The sequence below is a fragment of the Orcinus orca genome, chromosome 7 (genome assembly GCF_937001465.1).
Source record: "Orcinus orca chromosome 7, mOrcOrc1.1, whole genome shotgun sequence".
NCBI classification, from domain to species: domain Eukaryota; kingdom Metazoa; phylum Chordata; class Mammalia; order Artiodactyla; family Delphinidae; genus Orcinus; species Orcinus orca.
This window is the reverse complement of record NC_064565.1, coordinates 120241913-120265817: the sequence shown is the minus strand read 5'-3', so window position 1 is coordinate 120265817 and position 23905 is coordinate 120241913. Positions and strand designations below refer to the sequence as shown.

Here is a 23905-nt window from a genome sequence, read left to right as displayed (position 1 = left end):
TAGGTAGGACACCTCCGTGTGCCTGCCCTGTTGGGTTTTGCCCTGTGCAGTCCATTCTTTGTTCAGGGTAAATGTAAGCTAGTTAGTTGCTGCTGCTTTAGTTGGTGTCAGTTGTGAGTTCTGGAGCGTTTTAAACAACGGGCAGACGCCCACAGGGAGTGACACCAGTCAGTGCTGCTTGAGCCGTAAATTTGCACACACCATAAATTTGCTTTTGTTTTTTGTTTTGTTTAACTGCAGTGTTTTCTTAAACAGAAAATGTAAAGAAGTGCAGTTCTGATGTTAATTTCTGGTTTCTGCTCCCTGGGAAGTGCAGAGCCACTTTGCATTGTTCAGAGAATTGTGTCTGTTCCGTTCTCTTCTGGTTCAGTTTCTCACCTTCGTTTTCTTTCATCTAAAATCTGCCACCCAGCTTCTGTGTCCTTGGCTCTTGTCCCGTGTGGTTCTGCCCTGGAACAGCAGCCCCCGAGCGGGTCGGCTCATGGCTGTGTCCGTGTTTGCTCAGATCCCTCCTTGGCGACCCTCTAAGGAGCTTGGTTCCCCTTTACTACATGGTGGGCAAAATGCCGACCCCATTTCCTGGTGATGAGGCTTCCCCAGGGTGTGGGAGCCTGGATCTCTGTCTAGAGAAGGTGACAGGGGAGGGTTGTCAACAACTCCACTGGTTTTGCAAAGACAGTGAAGTGCTCAGGCTGGAGCTGAGCTGACGATGGAGTCTCCTTAGACAGCATGGCCTCCATGGGCTCCAAGGTGGTCGATGGGGGTGCTTTTATCTTCAGGTAATGTGGGAGCTTCTGGATTTTAATGGCTTCTTATTTTTATTATATTCTTGAGAGTAATTTTTTTTTACTTGAACAGTAGTTGTCTGTCTCCACATTAGAAATGCGCTGGCCATGCCCAGACCAGCTGTATCTCAGGCACCGAGTGGCCCTCGCCGTAGGACACTGGAAGTTCTCAGGGAGGTGCCAGCCTGTGGTCCATACCTGGCTCCTTGTCGAACATGGAAGGTCTTGCTGTGGAGTTTTTGCTTATGGGATGAGTGGTTAGCTTTGGGGAGGGCTCTAGCCCTGTCCTGCCACATTGTGAGTCATTGGTGGCGCAAGGTAGATTCTGCATCCAGTTGCGCGTGTCCTTTTGTGTTCTTCAGTAAACAGAATCAAAGACCAGTACAAGGTGTCTGTGCGCATCCCTCCCGACAGCGAGAAGAGCAACCTGATCCGCATCGAGGGGGACCCGCAGGGCGTGCAGCAGGCCAAGCGCGAGCTGCTGGAGCTCGCCTCCCGCATGGTGAGCCCGCGGCTGGGGCTGGGGCTGTGTGGCAGCACCTTCCTCCTGTGCCGTCCTAGAGGGTGGCCGGTGCGGGTGTGACTTGCTGGTACCGAGTTTCCTTCATTCCCCCCCATCCCCAGGGCCCCATGTAGTGCTAGGGAGGTGCTAGGGCTCTGGGTGCTCAGCCTTGGCCAGACCCCAGAGTCCCAGCTGCAGTGATGACTTCTCTGGAGGTGGTTCTCGTGTGCAGCCAAGGTCAAGAAGCACGGCTGTGTGGTTATCTGCACAGCCAGCGTCGGGGTGGTGCCTTGTTCCCCATCCCAGAGACTAAGCCACCAGCCCTCACACACGTTTCTTGGTTTTCTGAGTCAAATGCAGACAGATATATCCTTGCTCTGGGGTGCCTTATCCTGGTACTGGGTTGCTGAACCCTTGTTTCTCTGTCACCCTGATGCCAGTCTGATCCAGAACCTCCCAGAATTGTTTGAAGCGTCTGCTTGGCTGTTAGTGTTTGTCTCTGTGTTCCAGCTCTGCTCGTTTTCTTGTACTTCCCACGTTTTGATAGGACCTCTGGAGGAGGGTGAGAGCCACACGGGTTCAGCGCCCTGTGTTGAGCCACTCTTCCTTAATCGTCCGCACAGGGACGCGGTCCGGGCCACGCAGTGTTCAGGAGGGCTGTGCAGAGGGCGAAGCCTCGCAGCCCGCCCGTTAAGTAGAATTGCTGGATGAGCTGCTGCAGTAGCACTTCTGGGTGAAGGGTCCTACACTCCGTTTTCTCGTTGTGCTTTGTTCAGGAGAATAACACACAACCAGAGTAACGTGCAGTGTGGGCATTGCTGGAGAGGGCAGGTGCTCTGCGAGGGGTGCTCCCTGCCAGCCGCTGGTGCCTGGCAGTGCTGCAGGGGTGCACCTGGGCGCCCCTCACTGTGCTCAGTTGTATTTTTAGGAAAACGAGCGTACCAAGGATCTAATCATTGAGCAGAGATTTCATCGCACAATCATTGGGCAGAAGGGTGAACGGATCCGTGAAATTCGGGACAAATTCCCAGAGGTAAAGGTTTCCCAAAGACATTCTTGATTCAGTATTTTGGAATCCAGTCCTCGCTAATAATCAAACTTGGTCTCCTGATGATTTGTTCTAGGTCATCATCAACTTTCCAGACCCAGCACAGAAAAGCGATATTGTCCAGCTTAGAGGGCCCAAGAATGAGGTGGAGAAATGCACGAAGTACATGCAGAAGGTGGCGGCAGATCTGGTGAGGGCGCGCTTCCATGCTTTGCTGTGCGACAGTGTCGAGGGTGGTAGGGGGCTGGGGCTGTTCCCCAGAACCCCTGCTTCGGGGAGCACGCTCGGGCACTGGGGCAGCCCCCCCACCTCACGGTATTTAGAGCAGCAGAAATCCTTTTCCTGTGCAGAGTTACTTTGTTTCTTTTCATAAATTTATTTATTTACTTATTTTTGGCTGTGTTGGGTCCTCGTTACTGCCCACGGGCTTTCTCTGGTTGCGGCGGGGGGGGCTCCTCTTCGTCGCGGCGCGCGGGCTTCTCACTGCGGTGGCTTCTCCTGTTGCACAGCACGGGCTCTAGGCACGTGGGCTCCAGTCGTTGCAGCACGTGGGCTCAGTAGCTGTGGCCTGCAGGCTCTAGAGCGTAGGCTCAGAAGTCGTGGCACAGGGGCTTAGTTGCTTCGCAGCATGTGGGATCTTCCCGGACCAGGGCCCAAACCCGTGTCCCCTGCGTTGGGAGGCGGATTCTTAGCCACTGCGTCACCAGGGAAGTCCCTGCTTTGTTTCTTGAGGGGTCTTCGGATACCTAGGCAGAGAAGTTCTCCCATCCAGTAAGGAGAAGAGAGGGTTACACACGTAGCCTGAGGAGTCACGTATTGATTTGTTATCTTCCTCAAAACTTGGAATGCGAAGAGGCAGTTTGGAAAGTGCTGAGGGCGGTTGGTGGGAGGGCTGCAGGTGCCCCGTGCTTTCCAGGGGTTCTCGGGGGCTTGGACTTGACCTCCTCAGAGGGGTGATGGGGAGGGCTTCCCAGCGCTGCCCTGGAGGGTGGGAATTGCTGCCCTCATGGGCATTTTGAGCTCTCTCCTAGGCCTTGCATCCCGGCCTCTGCCCACCCTCAGGCAGCTCTGCTCCTGGCTATGACACCAAAGAGCTGGTGTGTGTCCAGGCACTTCTGGATTGTAGAACACGTGTGTAACAGATCATAGGCACTCTCGCGGGCCACTCTTCCCGGGAGGGACTTTGCGGTAGCTGACTGGCACGCCCGGTTGGTCAGTTGTCGGATAAGTTGTCTCACCTTTCCTGTGACAAATCTCTGGAGGTCAGGTGGGGAGAGAAGTAGGTCGCAGAATCCTGTCATTCCGTCCCACCTTCAGGCACAAGAAGGACAAGTCAATCTGTAGTACGACGGTTAATTGTACCATCTTTTGTGTTTTTTAGGTGGAAAATAGCTATTCAATTTCTGTTCCGATCTTCAAACAGTTTCATAAGAACATCATTGGGAAAGGAGGTGCAAACATTAAAAAGGTGACCGGCCGGCGTGTCTCCCGAATCTTGGCTCTGCCCCCCCTGCCCCCATAGCCCTGCGCTGTTCTGGCTTTAGAGCTGAAGAAGGGAGCCTTGCTGCCCAGCCCTGGGAAGTCAGCCCCTCACGGTCCCCTCGCTCCTTGTAGATCCGGGAGGAAAGCAACACCAAGATCGACCTTCCTGCAGAGAACAGCAACTCGGAGACCATCATCATCACAGGCAAGCGAGCCAACTGCGAGGCCGCCCGGAGCCGCATCCTGTCCATCCAGAAAGACCTGGTAACGGGACGCTGTGTGGCGGGGTGCTCTAGCCTGGGGCCTGGGGCGCAGGGCCGGGTGGGCCACCAAGAGATGCCTGCCGCTTGTCCCACTCAGGTGCTTGGAAATCGTCCCATTCTGAAGGTGTTACTTTTTTTTTTTTTTTTTTTTTTTCAATTTTTTGAAAAATTAACAGGCAAGAGACTGCATGTGTTTAAAGTGTGCAGTGTAAGTTTTGACCGCTGGAGTCACCTCCACGATCCAGATAGCGCACACCGTCACCCCGAAATACCCTCATCCCCCTTCACTCCCGCCTCTGCCCCACTGGGCTCCTGGCGCCCCCCCATCCACCCTGGTCTCTGCGCCGCCGTGGGTTGGGGTGAGTTTCCTGCTTCACTGTGTGAGGGGAACCGTGGCGCCTCCGCCCGCACGCAGGCCTCGCTGTTCTCAGACCACAGGTCCTTCCAGATTCACCACGTTGTCACATGTGTCAGTGCTGCTTTTCACTGCCGGGTGACGCTTCATCACAGGAGATCACGTTCCTTCTTGTGTGAGCTTTGTAGTTTGTGTCTTTCAAGGGGTTTCCTCTTTTATCTAAGTTGTCAAGTTAACTAGTGTAAAAATTTTCTTAATGTTCACGTATTATCTCTTTCCTGTCTCTGGTAATGTCATCTTTCTCATTCCTAGTATACGTAATTTGCAGCATTGTAGAATGATCTCCTTTTAACCCTCGTAATATTCTTTTCTCTGAAATCTACTTTTTCTCTTATCAAAGTGAGATTCTTTTAGGCAGCTTGCTTTTTTATTCAGTCTGACAATCTCTGCCTTTTAAATAAAAGTGTTTACGTTTTAATCACATTAGTAATTATGTATGTTTCTGTGGTATGTATGGCAAGTTTTATTACATACACTTAGTAAGTTAATTAAATTACATTTAATGTGACTATAATTTTTCCATTTTTAAAATTGTGAAGTTTGAAAAACAAAATTCAGCATCCTAACCACTTTTAAATGTCCAGTCCAGTTCAGTGGCACTAAGGCCATTCATACTGTTGTGCAGCCGTCACCACCACCACCTCCAGAACGGTTTCATCTTCCCAAACGGAGACTCTGTCCCCACCAAATAACAGCTCTTCCTTCCCTCTCCCCAGCCCCTGGCCCCCTCAGTGTGATTATTTTACGTAGAGCACTTGGATTTAAACCTACTGTCTTGCTGTTTGTTTCGCTTTGTCCCATCTACTTTGTTCTCTTTTCTGCCTTCTTTTGGGTTAGACGTTTTTATGATTCCTTTTAACCTCCTTTTTTGGTCTATTGGGTGTACCTCTGTTTTATTTTAGTGGTTGCTTTAGGGTGTTTGGTATACACATCTTCAACTTCCCACAGCCTGCCTTCAGGTGACTTGATGCTGCTTGAAACCAGTGTAAGGACCTGAGAACAGTGGGCCTCCAGCCCTGCGCCCGCCACTGTGTTTTGTCGACATACCGTAAACCCTACATGCATCTTAATAAGAAAATATACCCACGTCAACATATCCTCCTCGCTCTAGCTGTTCATCCCTCCCTCCCTCCAAACCGTGACAACTACCAGTCTTTTCAGTGGCCCCATAGTTTGCCTTTTCCAGAATGTCAAATAGTTGGAATAGCATGTAGCCTTTTCATACTGGCTTCTTTTACTTAGTAGTAAGTAGTAAGATGGATCGTGTCATAAGAGTAACATTTGGTTTTGTAAGAAACACCAGACTGTCTTCCACAGTGGCTGCACCATCTCGCATCCCCACCAGCCCCACATCCTCAGGTTGGTGGCTTTCGTTCAGCACTCGAGGCTTTGCCTCAGTGTCTCTCACTTAACGTGGTTTCCGACGAGACACCTGATGTCATCCTTGCTCCTCTGGCCTGTTTAATGATCATATCACCAGCTTTTAGCAACTTACGATGTGTCCTGGTGTAATTTCATTCGTGTTTCTTTGGAGTTTGAAGCTCTCATCGAGCTTCTTGGATATGTGAGGTTAGAGTCGTCTTCAGATTTGGAAATATTTGGGTCGTTATTTCTCACTTTTTTTCTGTCGTCCGGAAACTCAGATTACCTGGTGCTAGGCAGCTTGACCTTGCCCTGCTGTCCACCAGTGCCTTTTTATTTGCTTGGGGAGGAGGAGTGCTTTTTTTCCTCCTTTCAACAGTCTCTTCAAGGTCATTAGTTTTTTGCAATGTCTGATCTGTGATTATACCAAGTATATTTTCCTCTTTTCATATATTGTCTTCACCTCTACAAGTTCAGTTTCAGCCATTTGTTTTTATGCTTGACACATTCAGCTTGCCTTTGGCTTTTTGACCTGTGTAGTCTAGTGATGAAAATACCTGTTTTAGTGTCCTTGGCCCACTGGCTCTAACCTCTGTGTCATTTCTGGGTTGTTTTCCGTTGTTCATTCCTCGTGATGGGTTGTTTTTTCCTACTTCTTTGCATGTCCGGTTTTTTTGTTTGTTTTTTTTAATTGGATGCTAGATGTTATGAAGTTTACTTTGGTGGGTGCTGGATATTTTTGCATTTCTATAAATATCTTTGAGCTTCGATAAGTTACTTTAAAACAGTTTGCTCCTTTTCGGACTTGCTTTTTAGATTTGTTGGGTGGGATCACAGCGGTGCTTGGTCCCGGGTCTGTGGCGGTCCTTTCCCTGGCCCGGCTGGTCTCCCTGCACGTTCAGCCCGTGAGCTTGCAGTGCTGGGGGCTGCTCTCTCCCTGGGCTGTCAGGGCTGCATGCTTGATGCAGGGGCTTGGCCGGGGGCAGGGACCAGGCTTGGCCTGTTTCCTGTCTCCGGCGTCTTGTCGCTGTGTCACGTGGGAGGTGATCCAGTCCCTGTGCTCCGCCTTGAGTAGAGGCAGGGTCCTTGCTTACGGGGCTCTTGGGAGGGTTGGTCCTCGGGCATCTCGGCCCTGCCTCTGCTGCAGGCGCCTGAGGGAGACATCTTGTGTGACGTCACGGCTTTCCCTCCGCGGCATGTCTGCCCTTTCCCGCCACACAAAAACCTGGCTCGCTCGTGCTGTGTGTCATTTCAGGCCAACATAGCCGAGGTGGAGGTCTCCATCCCTGCCAAGCTGCACAACTCGCTCATCGGCACCAAGGGCCGCCTCATCCGCTCCATCATGGAGGAGTGCGGTGGGGTCCACATCCACTTCCCCGTGGAGGGTTCGGGAAGTGACACCGTGATCATCAGGGGCCCTTCCTCGGACGTGGAGAAGGCCCGGAAACAGCTCCTGCACCTGGCGGAGGAGAAGGTGAGCACCGCCCAGGAGGGTCACCGTGTCTGTCCTCTTGTCACGCTGGGCGCCTCCACACACCCTCTCTGTGTGGCAGGTTAGCAAACACCTATATATACCTGTATGTCTCTGATTCTTGCCCCCACTGAAGGGCCTTTCCAACTCGGATGCCTACATATTCAGTGTAGAAAATGTGCTGCTAGGCTTGTTATTTGGGGCTTTTTCCCTCAAGTATGATTTACATACAGTAAAGTTTAGTGTATAGCTCTGAGTTTCGACAAGCATATGTTCATGTGACCGCCACTCAAATAAAAACCTTTTGACTGTCACCTCCCAAGGTTCTCTGTTGACTCAGTCGCCTTTGCCCTTTTGTTAAAATCCCAGGTGCCGCTCTGTTTGTGGACTTGGCTCCGTTTCAGCAGCACTGCAGTGGACGGCCCGCTTTGTGGGACGTCTCGGGAGGCCTTCAGCTTCGTGCTTTTTAAACTGCTCTGTCTCTTCTAGACCCTTCGCCTTTCCATATGCATTTTGGAGCCAGCTTGTCAATTTCTAGAGCGAAGTCCTGCTTGGATTTTGATTAGGGTCATGTTGGAGCTGAAGATCAAAGCAGGGAGGATTGTTGTCTCGGCAGTTTTGAATCTTCCAGTCCACATCGATTCAATTTTTAAACTCTGATTTTTCATTGGTGTTTTGTGGTTTTTAGCGTGAAGGTCTTGTTCACGTTTTGTGAGGTTGTGTCTGTTTTGACTTTGGTTCGTTTTTACTGTAAATGGCTTTTACGCGATTGGCACTTCGCTCTCCAGTTGCTGCCGCGTGTAGAAGCTCTTTGAGTTTTGCATATTGGCCTTATCTGGTGCGTCTGGCCTACAGCTCACTTATCAGTGACAGTACCTTTTTTTGTGGATTCTTGTGAGTTTTACAGGTGAAACACACCATCTGTGAACGTGCAGTTCTTTTTCTTTTTGCCCTGTACCGCCTGTGTGTCTTGTTTATTTACTACGTTGCTCGGACCTCCCGTGCGCTGTTCAGTAGCCGTGGTGAGCGGACAGCCTCGCCTGGCGTGGGCTCGGGGCAGCCCTCGGCCCTTCGCCGTGCGGGACGTGAGCTGTGCTCTGGGTCTGTGGCAGTCGCTCTTTATGCAGCTGAGGAAGTTCCCTTCTGTTCCGAGTGTGCTGAGCGTTTTTTTCAGGAATGGGTGTATTGTAGGATCTGTTGACATGATCACCTGGTTTTTCTTTTTTTAGTGCAGATATTAGATTGATTTGGTGTTTAGCCAACTTTGGCGTTTCCGGGGCGAACCCCACCTGTTTTTGATGTCTCATCCTGTATCATGTTGCTGGGCTGGGCTCAGCTAACTCGTTAGCTTTTAGAATGCTGCTATTTGCGAGTGTCTGTCTGAAAAATTGAGGATTCTCAGTGGTGTTTTGCGAAACCGGCACTTAACAGACTTAGGCTGTTCACCGATTAGCTTGGGGGCCGGGTTTCATGACGAGAAAGGAGAGTGGTTGCCCGGCATGGGCTTGTCTGCCTGGGGGTGTGTCCCCCTCACATCCTCCTGGCGCTTCTGCCAGAGGAACCGGCATCTCAGCGAGGTCGCCAGGCCAGGGCCTTTCGTGGTGTCAGATGTGGGCCTTGGTTGGCTTGGCCGTCTCCGAGTTGGAGGTTGCAGCTGGTGGTGCGTAGGTCACCTGGAGCCCTAGGGAGTGAGGACTGGACAGGGCGCCGTCCACTGGCGTCGGGAGCAGTGTGGGTGCCCGGGCTGGGAGAGGCTCCCGGCGTGCCATGGGCTTCCTGTTGTGCGGGTGCAGTCCCCCCAGCCCACGTCCCCTTTGCAGATGGAGATAGAGAGCAGCTCGCAGAAGCTTGGTCATTGCTGGTCAGTGGCAGGCCTGGGGCTCTAGGCTGAGTGCTGTCCCCACCTTGGTGTCTCTGATCGTGGAGGGGAGGAAATGCGAGTACCATGTTGTCCGGGTGTCTGTCCACGTGCTTGCTGAGGTTTGAGTAGCCCCCTTTGGAGGGACATTGGTGACACTGTGAGGAGAACTCCCCCTCACAGTGCCAACCCCTAGGCCCTCTTCGTCACCTGCTCTAGGGCCCAGGCAGGTGGCTCAGGCCAACAAACGTGGGGTTGGTTTCTGCAGCAAACCAAGAGTTTCACTGTCGACATCCGCGCCAAGCCGGAGTATCACAAGTTCCTCATCGGCAAAGGGGGCGGCAACATCCGCAAGGTGCGTGACAGCACCGGGGCCCGCGTCATCTTCCCGGCGGCTGAGGACAGGGACCAGGACCTGATCACCATCATAGGGAAGGAGGGCGCCGTCAGGGAGGCCCAGAAGGAGCTGGAGGCCCTGATCCGGAGCCTGGTGAGGCCTGGTGGGGGACGGGCCCTGGCTGGGGGCCCTGGGGTCCCGGCGCGCTCAGCAGGGCGGGTCACACTGCGCCCTTCTCGCAACGCCGCAGGACAACGTGGTTGAAGACTACATGCTGGTGGACCCCAAGCACCACCGTCACTTTGTCATCCGGAGAGGCCAGGTTCTGCGCGAGATCGCTGAGGAGTACGGCGGCGTGATGGTTAGCTTCCCACGCTCCGGCACGCAGAGCGACAAGGTCACCCTCAAGGGGGCCAAGGACTGCGTGGAGGCAGCCAAGAAGCGCATCCAGGAGATCATCGAGGACCTGGTGGGCGCCCGGGAGGCTCGGCAGGGTTCCAGGCCCCAAGGCGGGTGGACGCTCCCTCGGCAGCGCCAGGGGTCTGGTGTTCAGCCTCCTTCCTGATGGTGGGTGGGCATCCCACAAGGACCGGCCTCCCCCTGCTCCTCCCAAGGGGAGAGGTCCTCTGAAAACGTGTGGGGTTTCTGAACCAGCCTTTAGAACCTCACCCTCCTTGTGGACCAGCCCAGCCTCCAAATGTCATCCCTTGAGGGATGGCTCCTAACAGCACCTCCTGCAGTGCGGTGGGGGAGAGGCCCTCCTTTGTCTGCAGAGCAGTGAGATGTTACGTTCTAGTTCTGGGCGGTACGCTTTTTGGGAAGCGCTTCAGAAAGAGGCCTCCCCTTTGGCCCTGCCCTGCACCGCAGGCTGTCCATATGCTGGGAAGCGGCTATAGGGGGACGGAAACGAAAGCGATGGATGTGAATTTGACCCTAAGCAACTAACCTTTGCCGGTTATTTTCTTTTTGCTCTGTCTCCCCACAGGAAGCCCAGGTGACCATAGAATGCGCCATACCCCAGAAATTCCATCGATCGGTCATGGGCCCCAAAGGTTCCAAAATCCAACAGATTACTCGGGACTATAACGTTCAGATTAAATTCCCAGACAGAGAAGAGAACCCAGGTGAGTCCTTGCGGTGAGCCCTGTGCTTGCGAAGCGGAGGGTGTGGGTGTGTGTGGTGGTGTGTGTGTGTGTGTGTGTGTGTGTGTGTGTGTGTGTGTGGTCCCAGCCTAGGGTAGGTGGTGGCGGCTGTTGGCTGTCCTGGTGAAGCTCCTCCCTTCCTGGGGCTCCTGCGCGGGTGCACTGCCAGTACGGTCGGCTGTCCTGGGGGCTTCCAGAGGTTCAGGGTCACTCCCTGGTTTCTCAGAGGTGGGCTGTGTTAGTTGCTCCAGGGTGGTGAGGTGCCCTTCAGATCTCCTAGAGGTTCACAGCTGCCGGTGACCAAGCCAGGGGAGAGCAGAGCACCTGCAGCCTCCTGTGCAGTGGGGAGCCCTGAGTGCAGGCCTGCCGCTTTTTCCGGGCCCTCTGTGTGCCACGTGTGCTGGGCTCCGTCCCGGCAGCACCTCCTCCCCGTTGCCAGCACCCCTCTCATGAGGCAGCCACTGACCGGCCGGAGGGCACCGTCTGAATGGCTGGCTGCCCTCATGGGACGGCCCTTCAGCTCCAGGTGTCCTGCCTGTCACCTGGTTGTGCTTGTGCCCCCGGGGACGGGACAGGGCAGGGCAGGGCGATCGGTGGTCAGGGAGGTGACCTGCGGGATACAGATCTAGCTGGTGTCTCAGACCCAACTTTGTAAATCCCGTGTCCTCCTTGCTTGCCCATCTCCTTCCTGTTGACCCATTGGGTCTGGTGGCAACCCTGTGGCCTGCAGGGTGCACTCCCATTGCTCTGTCCTCTGTCCTCTACGGAGCTTGTCATGGCTGTTGAAGCTCCTAGTTTCCTGAGAAGATGGGCTGTTTTGAGTAGAAACGAGTTAAATCGTATTTGTCACATTTATGTTTCACACTTGAATGTTTACTTCCTCATTTTGAAACTTCACATTAAAGAAAGATTACACAGGATGGTGTAAAGATACATCCAGATTGACCCCCCTCCCTTACACACAGGCACGCTTGTTTTTTCTGAGTTTTTTAAATGTAATCTTGAGACCCACCCTTTACCTGTAGTGGCTTCTTCGTAAGGATGAGAGCATTCTCTTCTATCACTCACCAGACTCAGAAGATCCAGTGTTACGTGATACTGCGGCCTAGTTCGTCGTCCACATGCAGGTTCTGCTGATCTTAAAAGTGTCCTGCCGAGCCCACACCTTTCCCCAGCTCAGTCCAGGGTCGTGATTGCTTTAGGCCGTTGTGTCTGTGTGCTCATTCACTCCTGGGTTCTGTCTCGCTCCACGAATGTCGTGTTGTTTATTTCGGCCACGCCCAGATCCTAGAGGGGCCAGGGGAGCCACGCCGCCGGCTCCCGTGCCCCCCAGTGCTCTGGGATTTGCTGGCTTCCTGGCACAAGAAGCTGGCCCCTCCCCGGCCATCTTCTCCAGCCCCTCCTGGCTGCCTCCGCCCAGCACGGGTCACTTGGGTTGTCATGACCATCCGGGCACTGGTCTCCTTCCCTCTCAGGCGCAGTGGGCCCTGCTCCGCGCCCCTCCCGCAGGTCTGTCTCCTCCCCCAGCCAGCCAGCGTCCTCCCGGAGTCAGGCAGGACTCTTCCCTCCCCACCAGCACCCCCCGTAGGCGCTGGACCAGTGTATGGGTCTGGACAGGGACGAGCGTCGTGCGGTGGCCCGTAGGATGGCCTGGGCCTGGGCGCTCAGCAGCTTGAGCTGCCCCTTCCCTGTCCCTAGTGCACAGTGTGGAGCCTGCTGTCCAGGAGAATGGTGACGACGCGGGGGAGGGGAGGGATGGCAAGGAGGCCGAGCCCGGCTCCCCCAGGAGGTGCGACATCATCGTCATCTCCGGCCGGAAGGAGAAGTGTGAGGCCGCCAAGGAAGCCCTCGAGGTGCGTTCAGAACCCCACCACCACTCCCACGTCCCTGGGGGCCCATCAGCAGGCACCGGGGTGGGGGCGGGGAGGGAGAGCGGCTCTAGTCACTTGAGCCCAAGCACCTCGGCTCGCACTGCGGAAGGTGCTGGACTGGGTCACAGCCCAGGAGCAGGGCTGCAGGCCCGGGCCAAGGACGGGCGCGGAGCTGGCGGGGCTCGGACTCACCCTCCGTGGTGTGCAGCTGCCGGGGCTCACAAGGATGAGTAATTGCTGAGCGCCACCTCAGTGGACAGAACGGGTTCTGTCGTATCACGGGTCAAGTGGGGCAAGCAGCTTGCCGAGGTAAAGGGCACGGTCGGGGCTGCAGTCGGGATAGTGGAGTCTGTGGTCCCGGGTGGTGTCCCATTGCTCTGACCCACTCTAGGGTCTCAGCGAGGCTGGGATCAGGGCGAGCCTCTGTGTGAGCCCCACTCCCCTCCTCTGTGGGCCCCTGATGCCTCTCCCTGGAGTTGTGCTGCTTTGCTTCTGCAAGGGGCTGCCGCGTTGAGCACAGGCCCGGGTCTGTTTGCTCTGCCAGCATTGACCTGAAGACTGCATTCCACATCCTTTTTCCGTGTCCTCTGTTGAGTCAAAGGTCTAGGCAGCATTCTCAGTCCGAGTGGAATGGCACAGAAGGTTCGATTGTCACAGGCTCGTCCCCTGTGCTCCATGAAGACCTGTTGCTGAGCCCACAGGGTCCCTCTGCTCTTCGCTCTCAGGCCTAACCTCACCCCCTGCCCTGCAGGCGCTGGTTCCCGTCACCATTGAAGTGGAGGTGCCTTTTGACCTTCACCGGTACATCATCGGGCAGAAGGGAAGCGGGATCCGCAAGATGATGGACGAGTTTGAGGTACAGCTGTTGGCGGGTCCTTTCCCTGGAGACCAGGTGTCGGGGGGGTGCCCCCCAGGTCAGGAGGTCAGCCCTCGGAGTGGGGCTTCACGTCCCACCCGCCTTGTCCTGAGCCTGCAGTTGTGTCCCTGGCCAAAGGGACAGGTGGACAGCTGATCACGGCTCCCAGGCTCCCCGCTGGTGGGGACCAGATAGACACGTGTCTGTCCTGCACGTGCATCAGGCCTGTCCCCGTCTCCGCACAGGTGAATATTCACGTCCCGGCACCTGAACTGCAGTCTGACATCATCGCCATCACAGGCCTGGCTGCGAATTTGGACCGGGCCAAGGCTGGGCTGCTGGAGCGGGTGAAGGAGCTGCAGGCAGAGCAAGAAGACCGGGTGAGGGCCGGGCGGGGCTGCGTGGGCCAGGGAGGATCACCCGGGGGGCCCCGACCTCCAGCTCCCAGGCTGCCCCTCAGCCAATGAAGTCAGGTGGCAGCGGGAGAGCCAGTTGACCCACCGTGCAGCGAGCTTTCATCAGAGGCAATGTTGGGGCCGTGGCCCTTTCTTCTTGACGTAACGGTGGCAAAGGTGGGCTTCCACGTTAATTAGCTGTTTCTTAAGTAAATCTGAAGACATTTGCCAACCTTACAGGGAAGGTTCAGCTGGGGAGGCCTGGGAGCCATTGCTAGGAAAGACCCCCTCTCCCCCTAACATGTGACTGTGGTCCCACACGGCTCCCACTGACGCCCTCGGTGCTGTTTCCCTGCCGTTGGGTGGACATGAGAAGCCGCTTTGCCTCTCTGTGGGGCTGGCGTTTGGAGGATTCCACGAGTGATGCACGCAGGGGCGGGTGTTTGGGAAACTTGAAGCACCGTTACATTTTATGTGGGGGTAACGGACTCCTTGCTGAGGGGAACCTTCCTGGCGTCTGGTGATGGGGCAGGGCCCGTGAACCTCACGAGTCTGTGGTCCCTGCTGTCTCAGCCTCGGCACAGGCCATGGGGGCCCTTCTCTGCCCAGGGCTTTGCCTGAGCCTCTGCCTGTGGACATCCCTTAGCGCTTTTGTTCCCTTTTGTGGGTTTTTTGTTGGTTTGGTTTGGTTTTGGGGTGTTTTTTTTTTTGCCTGCTTTCGTACCCCTACCCCAAAAGACCCAGAACTTTTTTATACTTACTCATCAGGTCTCTGTTTCATAAGTTAGGGTAGTAGAGCCCAGGGCTTGCTGTGTGCTGTGCCAGGCCTGTCGGTTACCAGCACGCAGCTTTCCCTCTTTTCTGAAGGATCTGTGCTCGTGGTTGTGGAATGGTCAGGTCCTCGGGTTCTCATTACTAGCTGATGGCGGAAGGGGCGCAGCGGCTAGCGGGAAGGCCGTGTCTCGTTCTTGTTGCAGAGGTGACGACAGATCCCTTCCAGGTTGAGGATGGAAGGGGCGCGTGGGCGCGCGATGCTGAGGGCCGAGGAGGACGTGCCCCCCCTCCCCCTCACTCTCTCTTGTCTCATCTGCAGGCTTTAAGGAGTTTTAAGCTGAGTGTCACTGTAGACCCCAAATATCACCCCAAAATCATTGGGAGGAAGGGGGCAGTGATCACCCAAATCCGCTTGGAGCATGACGTGAACATCCAGTTTCCTGATAAGGATGATGGGAACCAGGTAAGGAGGACCCCACTTGAGTCAGACGCCACGGTGGAGCGCTTCAGGGGCAGAGGGGCTCTCGGTGGTCTTCGTCCTGACCTGGGGACAGTGACCACGCAAACTTAGGGCGTATCCAGAGGGGTGATGAGAGTAGCAGGTCTCTGGGGAGCTGATTGTGGCTTGGGGTCTGGGCCCATGTTGGCCCAGGCCAGCGCACGAGGCTTCTCTGTCATGGGCTTGGAGCACTTTTCCCATGCCCACCTGGCCCTCCACCTGCTGCACTCAGAGGGCGGTGGAAGGCAGCCCCTCCCCCCAGACATGGCCCCCAGGCCGTCGCACACCCCTGCCTGCCCCCTCCCTCGCACTTTCTGCCCCTCAGGCTCAACCTCTGGGAGGTGACCTGGGCCCTCCTGTCCCCCGCCCTGCCTCCTCTCCTCCCAGCCTCTTACTGCTCTGGACTCAGCCCCTGGCATCCTCACTGACCCTGCTGACCCTCCCCGGTGCATCTTGGGCAGTGCCGTTTCTTCACCTCTGTATTTCTAAGCAGTGTTCATAAAACTACTGTTCTTCTTCATTCAAGACTTTTTAAAATTATCTTGATCTTGAGAATTTAGTTCAAACTCTTCGCCTTCACTACCTTTTATTTCCCCCAACTTTTCCACGTAATCATCAGTTTTTAGTCACTGTTTATAGTGTTGAGATTACTTTGGTTAGCATTCCATGAGCCAGGTGGGGCTGAGTGGTCCTGGGTCGCATTCGTGGCTTTTTCCTGTGAGGCTTATGCTGCGTTTGCAGTCTGTTCTGTGCTGTTGTGTACTTGGCGGACGATGGGACCGCCGGCTGGTGGGAGTCTGGACTCTGCTGGGCTGGGTTCTGGGTGGAGCCCGCCGCCCACCGTCTGCATTTGCTTCTTCGGGACCGGAGGCACCTGGCCACAGCCCTGGTGTGTCCTGGCGTTTCTCTTGTCTCTCTCCTGGCGTGGGTCACCGAGTTCCTGCTCTTCTGTTTTGTGTCCAGGTGTTCGTTTGTGTCCTGTGGTCCTTCTGCGTCGTGTTGTGTTCTTCGGTGTGGGCGTAGTGCTCTTCCCTGTCCTGAGGAGCATGGCTTTAGGTTGTCGCTTCTAGTTTCCTTCTCTCTGCTTTGAGTTACCCATTTGCTCTGCTCATCTTTACGGCCCTGGCGTCTCACCTGCTGGTTTGAGGGGCAGGGGTGCCGGCCACGGTTGTCTGCACCTTGCCTCCAGGTCGGTGTGTCTGTCCAGCGGAGACGCCTCCAATGGAGGCCACCCACCCCCGTGCCCTCAGCTGCCAGCGTCCCCTCGGCTTTGGGGCCCGGTGCCCTTCCTCCTGCTCGTCCGCGACTGTCTGTCTGGTGGAGTGTGTGCGGGGGGCGGGAGAACACAGGTACTGGTAACCTGCTGTTTTAGGCGCTCTCCCTTCTGAGCTGGTTGGGTTTCCCCTCACCCTTAAGGTGAGGCCTTCCTCACCCAGGCCCGCTGAGCGCCTACCCCTCTTCTCACCTCCCCACAGAGCTGCGCCCCGCTGGGTCGGTGCTCGCAGTCAGGCATCCCTGGGTGCCCCCTCTTCTGACCGGATTCTCCTTTCTCAGCCCCAGGACCAAATTACCATCACAGGGTACGAGAAGAATACAGAAGCTGCCCGGGATGCCATATTGAAAATTGTGGGTGAACTTGAACAGATGGTTTCTGAGGACGTCCCGCTAGACCACCGTGTTCACGCCCGCATCATCGGTGCCCGTGGCAAAGCCATCCGCAAAATCATGGATGAATTCAAGGTGAGTCCCCGACCTGATCGTGAAGGGCGTTGAGCCCTAAAAGCACAGCAGGGGGGAGCGGCTGGGTGCTCCGTGCACCATCGAGCCACTTATTTCCCCACGAGCCGGTTGAGGGGGCAGCGGGGACCACCTGGGGCTTCACCTCTTCCTGCCTGGGTCGCTGACCACACTCGGGAACCGGATCGGGAGACTTCCGAGGCTCAGGTCTCTGTCCCTCAGGTAGAGGTCGCGTGGGGTCACAGCTGTGTGTAGTTGACCCTGTCGGCAGCGCCCTGCATGGCCTGCGGAAGGCGGCAGCCCTGTGGTGGCCGATGGCTCTGCATCTGTGAGGGCACATGCGGCTCTGAACACCAGGTGCCCCGCAGGGCCCCGGTCCTCCCGAGGGGGGATCTTCACTAGAAACAGACCGTTCCCAGCCGCACACGACGGGGCCCTCAGAGCCGTCTTAGCTGCTGTGTGTGCTCCTTCCAGGTGGACATTCGCTTCCCACAGAGTGGGGCCCCAGACCCCAACTGCGTGACCGTGACAGGGCTCCCGGAGAACGTGGAGGAGGCCATCGACCACATCCTCAACCTGGAGGAGGAATACGTGAGTCCGGGCTGGGCGGCAGGCACCTGGGGCCGGGTGCAGGGGTGCCCGTCGGGCATCGCTGCTGCAAACTGACACCCCCCCCCCCCCGCACCCACAGCTGGCCGACGTGGTGGACAGCGAGGCGCTGCAGCTGTACGTGAAGCCCGCCCCCCACGAGGAGTCTAAGGCGCCGTCCAGGGGCTTTGTGGTGCGTGACGCGCCCTGGACCGCCAGCAGCAGCGAGAAGGTGAGGCTCAGCCGTCCAGCCCCTGCGCGTGCGCCTCGGCGGCCGTTCCAGAAGCTGCTAGGGGGCGGGGGCGGGGGCGGCCTCGTCACTGAAGCCCAGCCCTCTCTCCCCCCACAGGCTCCCGATATGAGCAGCTCCGAGGAGTTCCCCAGCTTTGGGGCTCAGGTGGCCCCCAAGACCCTCCCATGGGGCCCCAAACGATAATGATCAAAGAGCAGAACCCTCTCCAGCCTGCTGACCTGAACCCACCACATGATGGTTTGTCTCAATCTGACCCAGCGGCTGGACCCTCCGTAAATTGTCGATGCTCCCCTTCCCCGAGGTCTCACAGCGAAGCCGGCACCCCGCGCTGTGTGTGGCCCGGTCCCGGGCCTGGTGGCACCCAGCGTAGCGCGGGGCCTGCTCCCAGCCTTCGCTCTGGGCGGCTCTCCACTCTTGTGAACACTAAGGAGGTCACAGGACGGTGTCACCCAGCACGTCAGCGAGGCTCTAGCCTCCGCCAGGAGAGCACCGCAGGTGCAGCCGAGTCTACTTCCTGTGTCATGACCTCAGGAAATAAATTTCCTTGACTTTATAAAAGCCAAAACGTTTGCCCTCTTCCTTTCCCACCCCTCTCTCTCTCTCATGCCTGCCTGCCATCCAGATGCTCCTCCCTGTAGAATGTGCTCCGCCTTCTTCCAGCTGCCAAAAAGCCCAGTTACCCAGACCAGGGCAGGGCAGGTCGGGAGGCCCGGTGTGCACACTGGGCGCCCGCACACCCAAAGGAGAGCCATGGTGGAGCCAGAGGGATCAGGGAGGCAGGAGGGAAACGCGGTTCTTGGGGGGCCCTGGCTTGCCCTGTGTCCCGTCGGGGTCTCTGCCCCGGACCGCACAGGCGCAGGCCCCGCGTCTGGTGAGCCTGGTGAGTGCGGGGCCTGAGGAACGCCAGGTGGAGAGGAGGGGGCTGGCCGGGGAGGTGGAGACCACCCACTCCTGCTGGGCGGAGGCCCCACCCTTTGCACGCTGGCTGACTTGGTTTTACACCACCTTCCGCTCCCTCGCACCCACCCCTTCCCAGATGCCCCCTGTTGAGTTAGTTGCCTCTTTCTACCTCAGAGCTGGTATGGGGTGTCCCGAGCTTCAGGGTGTGTTTGCTGCGGCCTTGGGGGCTGGAAGCCGAGTGCCCGGCTCAAGACTGTGCTGTCCCTCACCCACTGGGTCGGTGGCCAGTGGGCCCGTCCAACGGGGAGCACACGGGCCACCCCCCCAGGTGGCCGCTGATGCATGCTCGAAGGGCAGGCCTCTTGGCCCTGGGGTAGAGAGAGGCTGCCGCTCGGCCGGGACCAGAGGCCCCGGTGCTGCTGGCGGCCTCTTTGTCAGGTGTGTGGTAGGTCAGTCCCACGGTTGGACCCCAGGCCTTGGCGGGTCAGGGTGCCCCGGCCCCAGCCGGCTTGGTCAAGGTCCACCCTGAAGAGGGAAAGGTGGGGCCCCATGTCCACGGAGGCGACGGGCCACTCTGAGTTGTCTTGCCAGATGCTGGGCCTCGTAGAGGAGCTGCCCTGTGCCCTGGGGACAGTCGTCTCTGCTCTGACCACCTTCTCCCCACTCCCAGAGTTTTTCTCTCAATTCATTAACTGGAGCTCGGACCCCTTCTGACTCTTCAGTTCCTGAGTAGACCCCGAGTCTAACTGCAGTCGCCTCTGCAAGTCCCCACTAGCTCCGGCGGCCTTAAGTGTGCCCATTCAGAGGCGTGGCCACCTGGGAGAGGAAAGGAGGGGCGTTGGCTCCTGCTGGGTGGGCTGCGTGACCCCGAAGGAGGTGGGGTTGATTGCAACAGGGAGACAGGAGGAAAGGCCCCCCCGCCTCTGGGAGCCTCGCAGGGGAAGGACCACCCCCTCTTCCCACTGGCCCCCCAGGGTCTGCCCGCGCCTCCCCCCCTCTGTCTTTCCTACAGCACCCTGCCCTGCCCCCCCCCCCGCTGGATTTTTAATTCTCACCACAGATTTTTGTGCACGCGCATTTACTGCTAAACGTCACAGGTGCAAACTCCCCTTTCCTACACCGTGTGTGGGGTCTCGCTCGCTCTGTTTTTGGTTGTTGTTAAAGGGGATGAGATGCCTGTGCCCAGGCCTGTCCCCTGCGGCCTCCGATGCTGCGGGGAGAGCCTGGCGGGAATGGGCGCGTGTGTCCGTCTCCTCCTTGTTGAACGTCTTCCATATCATATGTGTCCATGGCTACCATCCATCCCTTGGCCTTAACTTTAAAATTTGGAGATTATATGCAAACATGTGTAAAGGCTCATGAATATGGATGACACTGGAATTTTATAAATTCTAAAATAAAACCCGAAACCAGATACAGTGTGCTGGGACTCATTTTATCACGTCCCGCGTGTGCTCATTCTTTTTTTTTTAAACAGTGGAATTTTTTTTTTAATTTATTTTATTTTTGGCTGCGTTGGGTCTTCGTTGCTGCACGCAGGCTTTCTCTAGCCGCGACGAGCGGGGGCTGCTCTTTGTTGTGGTGCGTGGGCTTCTCATTGCGGTGGCTTCTCTTGTAGCGGAGCACGGGCTCTAGGCACGTGGACTTCAGTGGTTGTGGCTCGAGGGCTCTAGGTGCGTGGGCTTCAGTAGTTGTGGCACACGGGCTCAGTAAGTGTGGCATCCGGGCTTAGTTGCGCCGCGGCATGTGGGATCTTCCCAGACCAGGGCTCGAACCTGTGTCCCCTGCATTGGCAGGTGGATTCTTAACCACCATGCCACCAGGGAAGCCCTTGTGCTCAGTCTTGTGAAACCAGGGGTGTCTTCAGCATGCTCTTGAGTGGTAACTGGACACCCACAGGTATTTGGTGTAGTTCTCCCAGCTGGCATAGGGTTCTCAGCCCTGTGTTAACTGTTCCCGCAAGAGCCACAGCGCTGGGAGGCGTCATTGTTGGGGGTGGACAGTGACCCGGCACTTCCCACTCCTAAACATGCACCCTGCGGGGGCACCAGCAGGCACCAGGAGGTGTGGACGAAGTTTGAAGGCAGCGCTGTCCCCAGCAGCTGGGCAGAACGGCTCAGTGGCCGTCTTCATTCAGGGAGCTGACACAGCAGCCGGGGTGGGCTAGTCATGCACAACGCTGCAGGGAAGGCTCGTGGTTGTGCGGCCCGTGGAAAAGGTCGCACCTGTGGGTTCCATCGTTCCGTCCCTCCAACGGAGGCCATGTTGGTGGCTACTCTAGGTGGGAGGAGGAGGGTGGTGTGGGAAGGTCCTTGTCAGGACTGCGTCCTGGTGACCAGGGCTGTGTCTTCGTTCAAAAGCTGGTTACACTGGTGTGTTCACTTCATGAAAACCCGAGGTGTGACCTAGCATTTCTTATGTTTCCATAAATTTACTTTAAAATTTAACAACAACAACAAAGCAACCATCTGCAAGAAAATACTTGTGGATTTGGTGACAAGGGCATGGTGCGTGCAGCCCCACCACCCACAAGCGGAAGGACGGCTCATTTTTTAAACAGTGGGTAAGCAAATGGCAGGTTCCAAAAAAATGTCAGTGGCCACACCACAGCCTCAGCCCCACTGGTCAAGAAATGCTCAGTGCTGCCCGAGGCCCAGAGCCGTGGGTTTTTAAATAAAGGTGTCAACCGGCAGTTCTGGGGAAAAGCTGGGCGGTGGTGCAGTGCATCAAAGCGCTTTAAAAACCACGTGTCCTTTTTGACACTGCTGTGCACTTCGAGGAGCGTCCCCTAAGGAAATCGAAGATGGGCAGTGTCTCCGGGCATTTATGCCGTGTGATTTCTAACCGCAGAGCAAGAGAACGGTAAGCAGATGGCGAAGTTGGGAGGTGCTGTGTGATCCGAGCTAGGAGAAGGTAAACACAGAGAGAGGTTGTGAAGCCAGTCAGTGGACAAAGTCGAACTGCAGGTACCGTTAAGCTCCCAGCTCTGAAGAGGACCATGTGCACCCAGACAGGCAGAACTTCTTGAAGGAGATGCACCGAGCATCGCAGGAGTGTCCTTTCCTCGAGGCATTCACTGGTCAGGGGATAAAGTTCAGTCTCCTTCCAAACCTTCCCCATCTGGGCGCTCGCTGCCCGGAGAGAAGGGGTGCCCACTCCTCCGAGCGCACCGTCTGGGGGAGTCAGGTGGTACCACAGGAGGAGAGGAAAGGGCGGCTCAGAGGCTGTGGACAGGCTGGAAGGGAAAGGGGCTCGAGATGAGAAGACAGACCTGCAGGCCTTGTGGGGACGGGGCGGGGGTGGTGGGCAGACTCCCAGCAGGTTTCGCAAGACGCTGCGTGGACAGGGTGGGAAGGGGCGGGGCTGGTCTGGAGAGGGGACACCGCCATCTGAGGGAGAGCACGTGCAGGGAGCACGGGAGAGAAGACAGAGGACAGGAGATGAGCCTCACCGAAGGGCTGAGGGGGATGGAAGTGTGAATGGAGCAGCCCGCGGTGGAAGCCACCTCCTATGCCTGCCAGGCGATGGGGAAGGGGCAGGGGCTGGAAGGACCGGAGCCGTCCTGCCTCAGGGGAGTGAGGAGACAGCACTGGTCCGTGGGGCTGGGCAGGAGCTGCCTGATACCCCCGGGCACAGCATGCCCAGCGCTCCAGGTACCACGCTGCAGTTGGCCGGCCGTGGGCGCCACAGCAGGCCTGAGGGGCCAGGAGACAGGCTGTGGCCTCTGAGGGTGGTGAGCCTTTGACAGCTCCGCATCTCCCCCCCGCCCTCCAGGTGGGGCTGCTCTCAGGTCGACCTCTTTGCCTCTGGCTCCTGGCAGCCTAGGCTTGTGGGCCCAGATTCATCTCTGAGCCCGAGGGCTGGTCCTTCCGCCCCATTTGTTCCACCAAGAACCTGTTTTCAGGAAAGGGCAGAGAAGGGGGAGCAGGACAGCGGCAGAGCACCGGGGGCTGGGGCGCTCACCTCGTCCTCGGCTAGCGCCTGCTTGGCCAGGTAGTACTCCCGCTTCACCTTGATCTCCACAGATCCGGGGATGTCAGGCGCCAAGAGGTCAAGGACCCGGCCGATGGAGAACACCACGTGCTGCGGGCAAAACAAGTGCCCGGGGTGGCCTTCGTGGGGCACCTGCTCCTCAGGTGTGGGTTGAGCGGACAGCAAGCATCAGTGCAGAAAAGGAAACTCCCGGAAGAGGCAGAGGCCACAGCGACAGAGACCACCCCCCGGCTTCCGTGGGACACTCCGCAGTGCCCAGGGCATTCTGACGTCCACACAACTGGAGACAGAGGCCAGGCAGGGAAGGGATGCAGAGGACTGTGATCTGAACAAGGTGACACAGCAGTGAGCGCCCTTGGTCACGCCAACCCCTGCATACCTTGTGCTGGGATTAGGCAAAGTACTGGGGGTGGGGAGCGGGGCCCACCATGCTGGTGCCTCACACACGATGAAGGCCAGGTGGATAGCCAGAAGATTCCAGTAGGTCCGGGCATGATGTCCATCATCCCCCCGAAAGCCCGATACCTGCAGGAGACATGGGGCTCAGTGGGGAGCCGGGCTGAGGGTGCCAAACACACTTCTCAGCTCCTCCTCCTCACCGGCTGGGCTTACCAGCGAGGGTACTGGGAGCAGGGAATGTCCCCACGCAGGCTGCCTGGCCAGCTCCTTTGCTATCCTGAGCACGACACTGGGCTTTGCTGGCTAGTTCAGATTGAATGGTCATCTTGCCGTCCTTTCATGTCCTCCGTATTTCTGTGTTGTGGTAACAAAGCATTACCAGGGCCAACTTTGTCGGAAAAGAAAAAAGCCAAAAATCTTGAAAATAAAAATTCCCCAAAGAATGGGCTATACTTTAAGTGGCTAAACGAGACATGACAGAAGGGACACATCGTGGCAGCTGGAAGACAATTACGCAGTGCTGAGGCCCAGAAAGACAGACAAATAGGAGAGAGTGCTCAAGACACATGGGGGAATGGAGATGCTCCAACAGCAGAGAAGGTCAGGGAGCGTGGAGAATCACTGCCTGAAGGAATAGAATGCGGCTGTTCCAGAACTAAAAGGCATCACTCTAGATCGGTAGCACCTGCTGAGTCTCGGTCAGAAACTTAAATAAGCCCTTCCGTGACAGGCCTGTTAGTGACACAAATGAAGGAAAATGAAAAAGTCTTAAATGCAACGAATGCTTCTAACAAGAAAAGCCAGTGCACGAAAGAGAAATATTTAGAAAGAGCTGAGGGAAAATAATGCTTAACCTAGAATTTTATACCTGCCATTTGAAGGACAAAATGAACATACTTAAGAGTTCACCAGCCACACCGTTCCTAAAAGTGCCTATTAAAGGATAAACTTCAGGGAGAAGAAAAATGAACTCAG

General features: G+C 56.5%; 1 protein-coding gene across 5 annotated transcripts in view; it reads left to right on the top strand.

Annotated features, from left to right (window-relative positions):
* HDLBP (high density lipoprotein binding protein) overlaps positions 1-18203 on the top strand; it is a 67366-nt gene extending 49163 nt beyond the window's left edge. For 4 of the 5 annotated variants that reach the window (XM_012533216.3, XM_033423673.2, XM_049712566.1 and 1 more), the window contains 17 exons: positions 1148-1287; positions 2216-2320; positions 2412-2525; positions 3717-3803; positions 3950-4081; positions 7113-7331; positions 9455-9676; positions 9774-9992; positions 10509-10647; positions 12364-12518; positions 13288-13392; positions 13638-13772; positions 14881-15024; positions 16615-16800; positions 17272-17388; positions 17489-17617; positions 17735-18203. In XM_012533216.3, the coding sequence (XP_012388670.1) occupies positions 1148-1287; positions 2216-2320; positions 2412-2525; positions 3717-3803; positions 3950-4081; positions 7113-7331; positions 9455-9676; positions 9774-9992; positions 10509-10647; positions 12364-12518; positions 13288-13392; positions 13638-13772; positions 14881-15024; positions 16615-16800; positions 17272-17388; positions 17489-17617; positions 17735-17821 (2435 nt within the window). In that variant the 3' untranslated portion in view covers positions 17822-18203. Of the gene's footprint in view, positions 1-1147; positions 1288-2215; positions 2321-2411; positions 2526-3716; positions 3804-3949; positions 4082-7112; positions 7332-9454; positions 9677-9773; positions 9993-10508; positions 10648-12363; positions 12519-13287; positions 13393-13637; positions 13773-14654; positions 14767-14880; positions 15025-16614; positions 16801-17271; positions 17389-17488; positions 17618-17734 lie in introns of those variants that run through there. The other variant, XR_007478520.1, reaches the window with a different exon arrangement.
* Positions 18204-23905: the final 5702 nt, after the last annotated feature.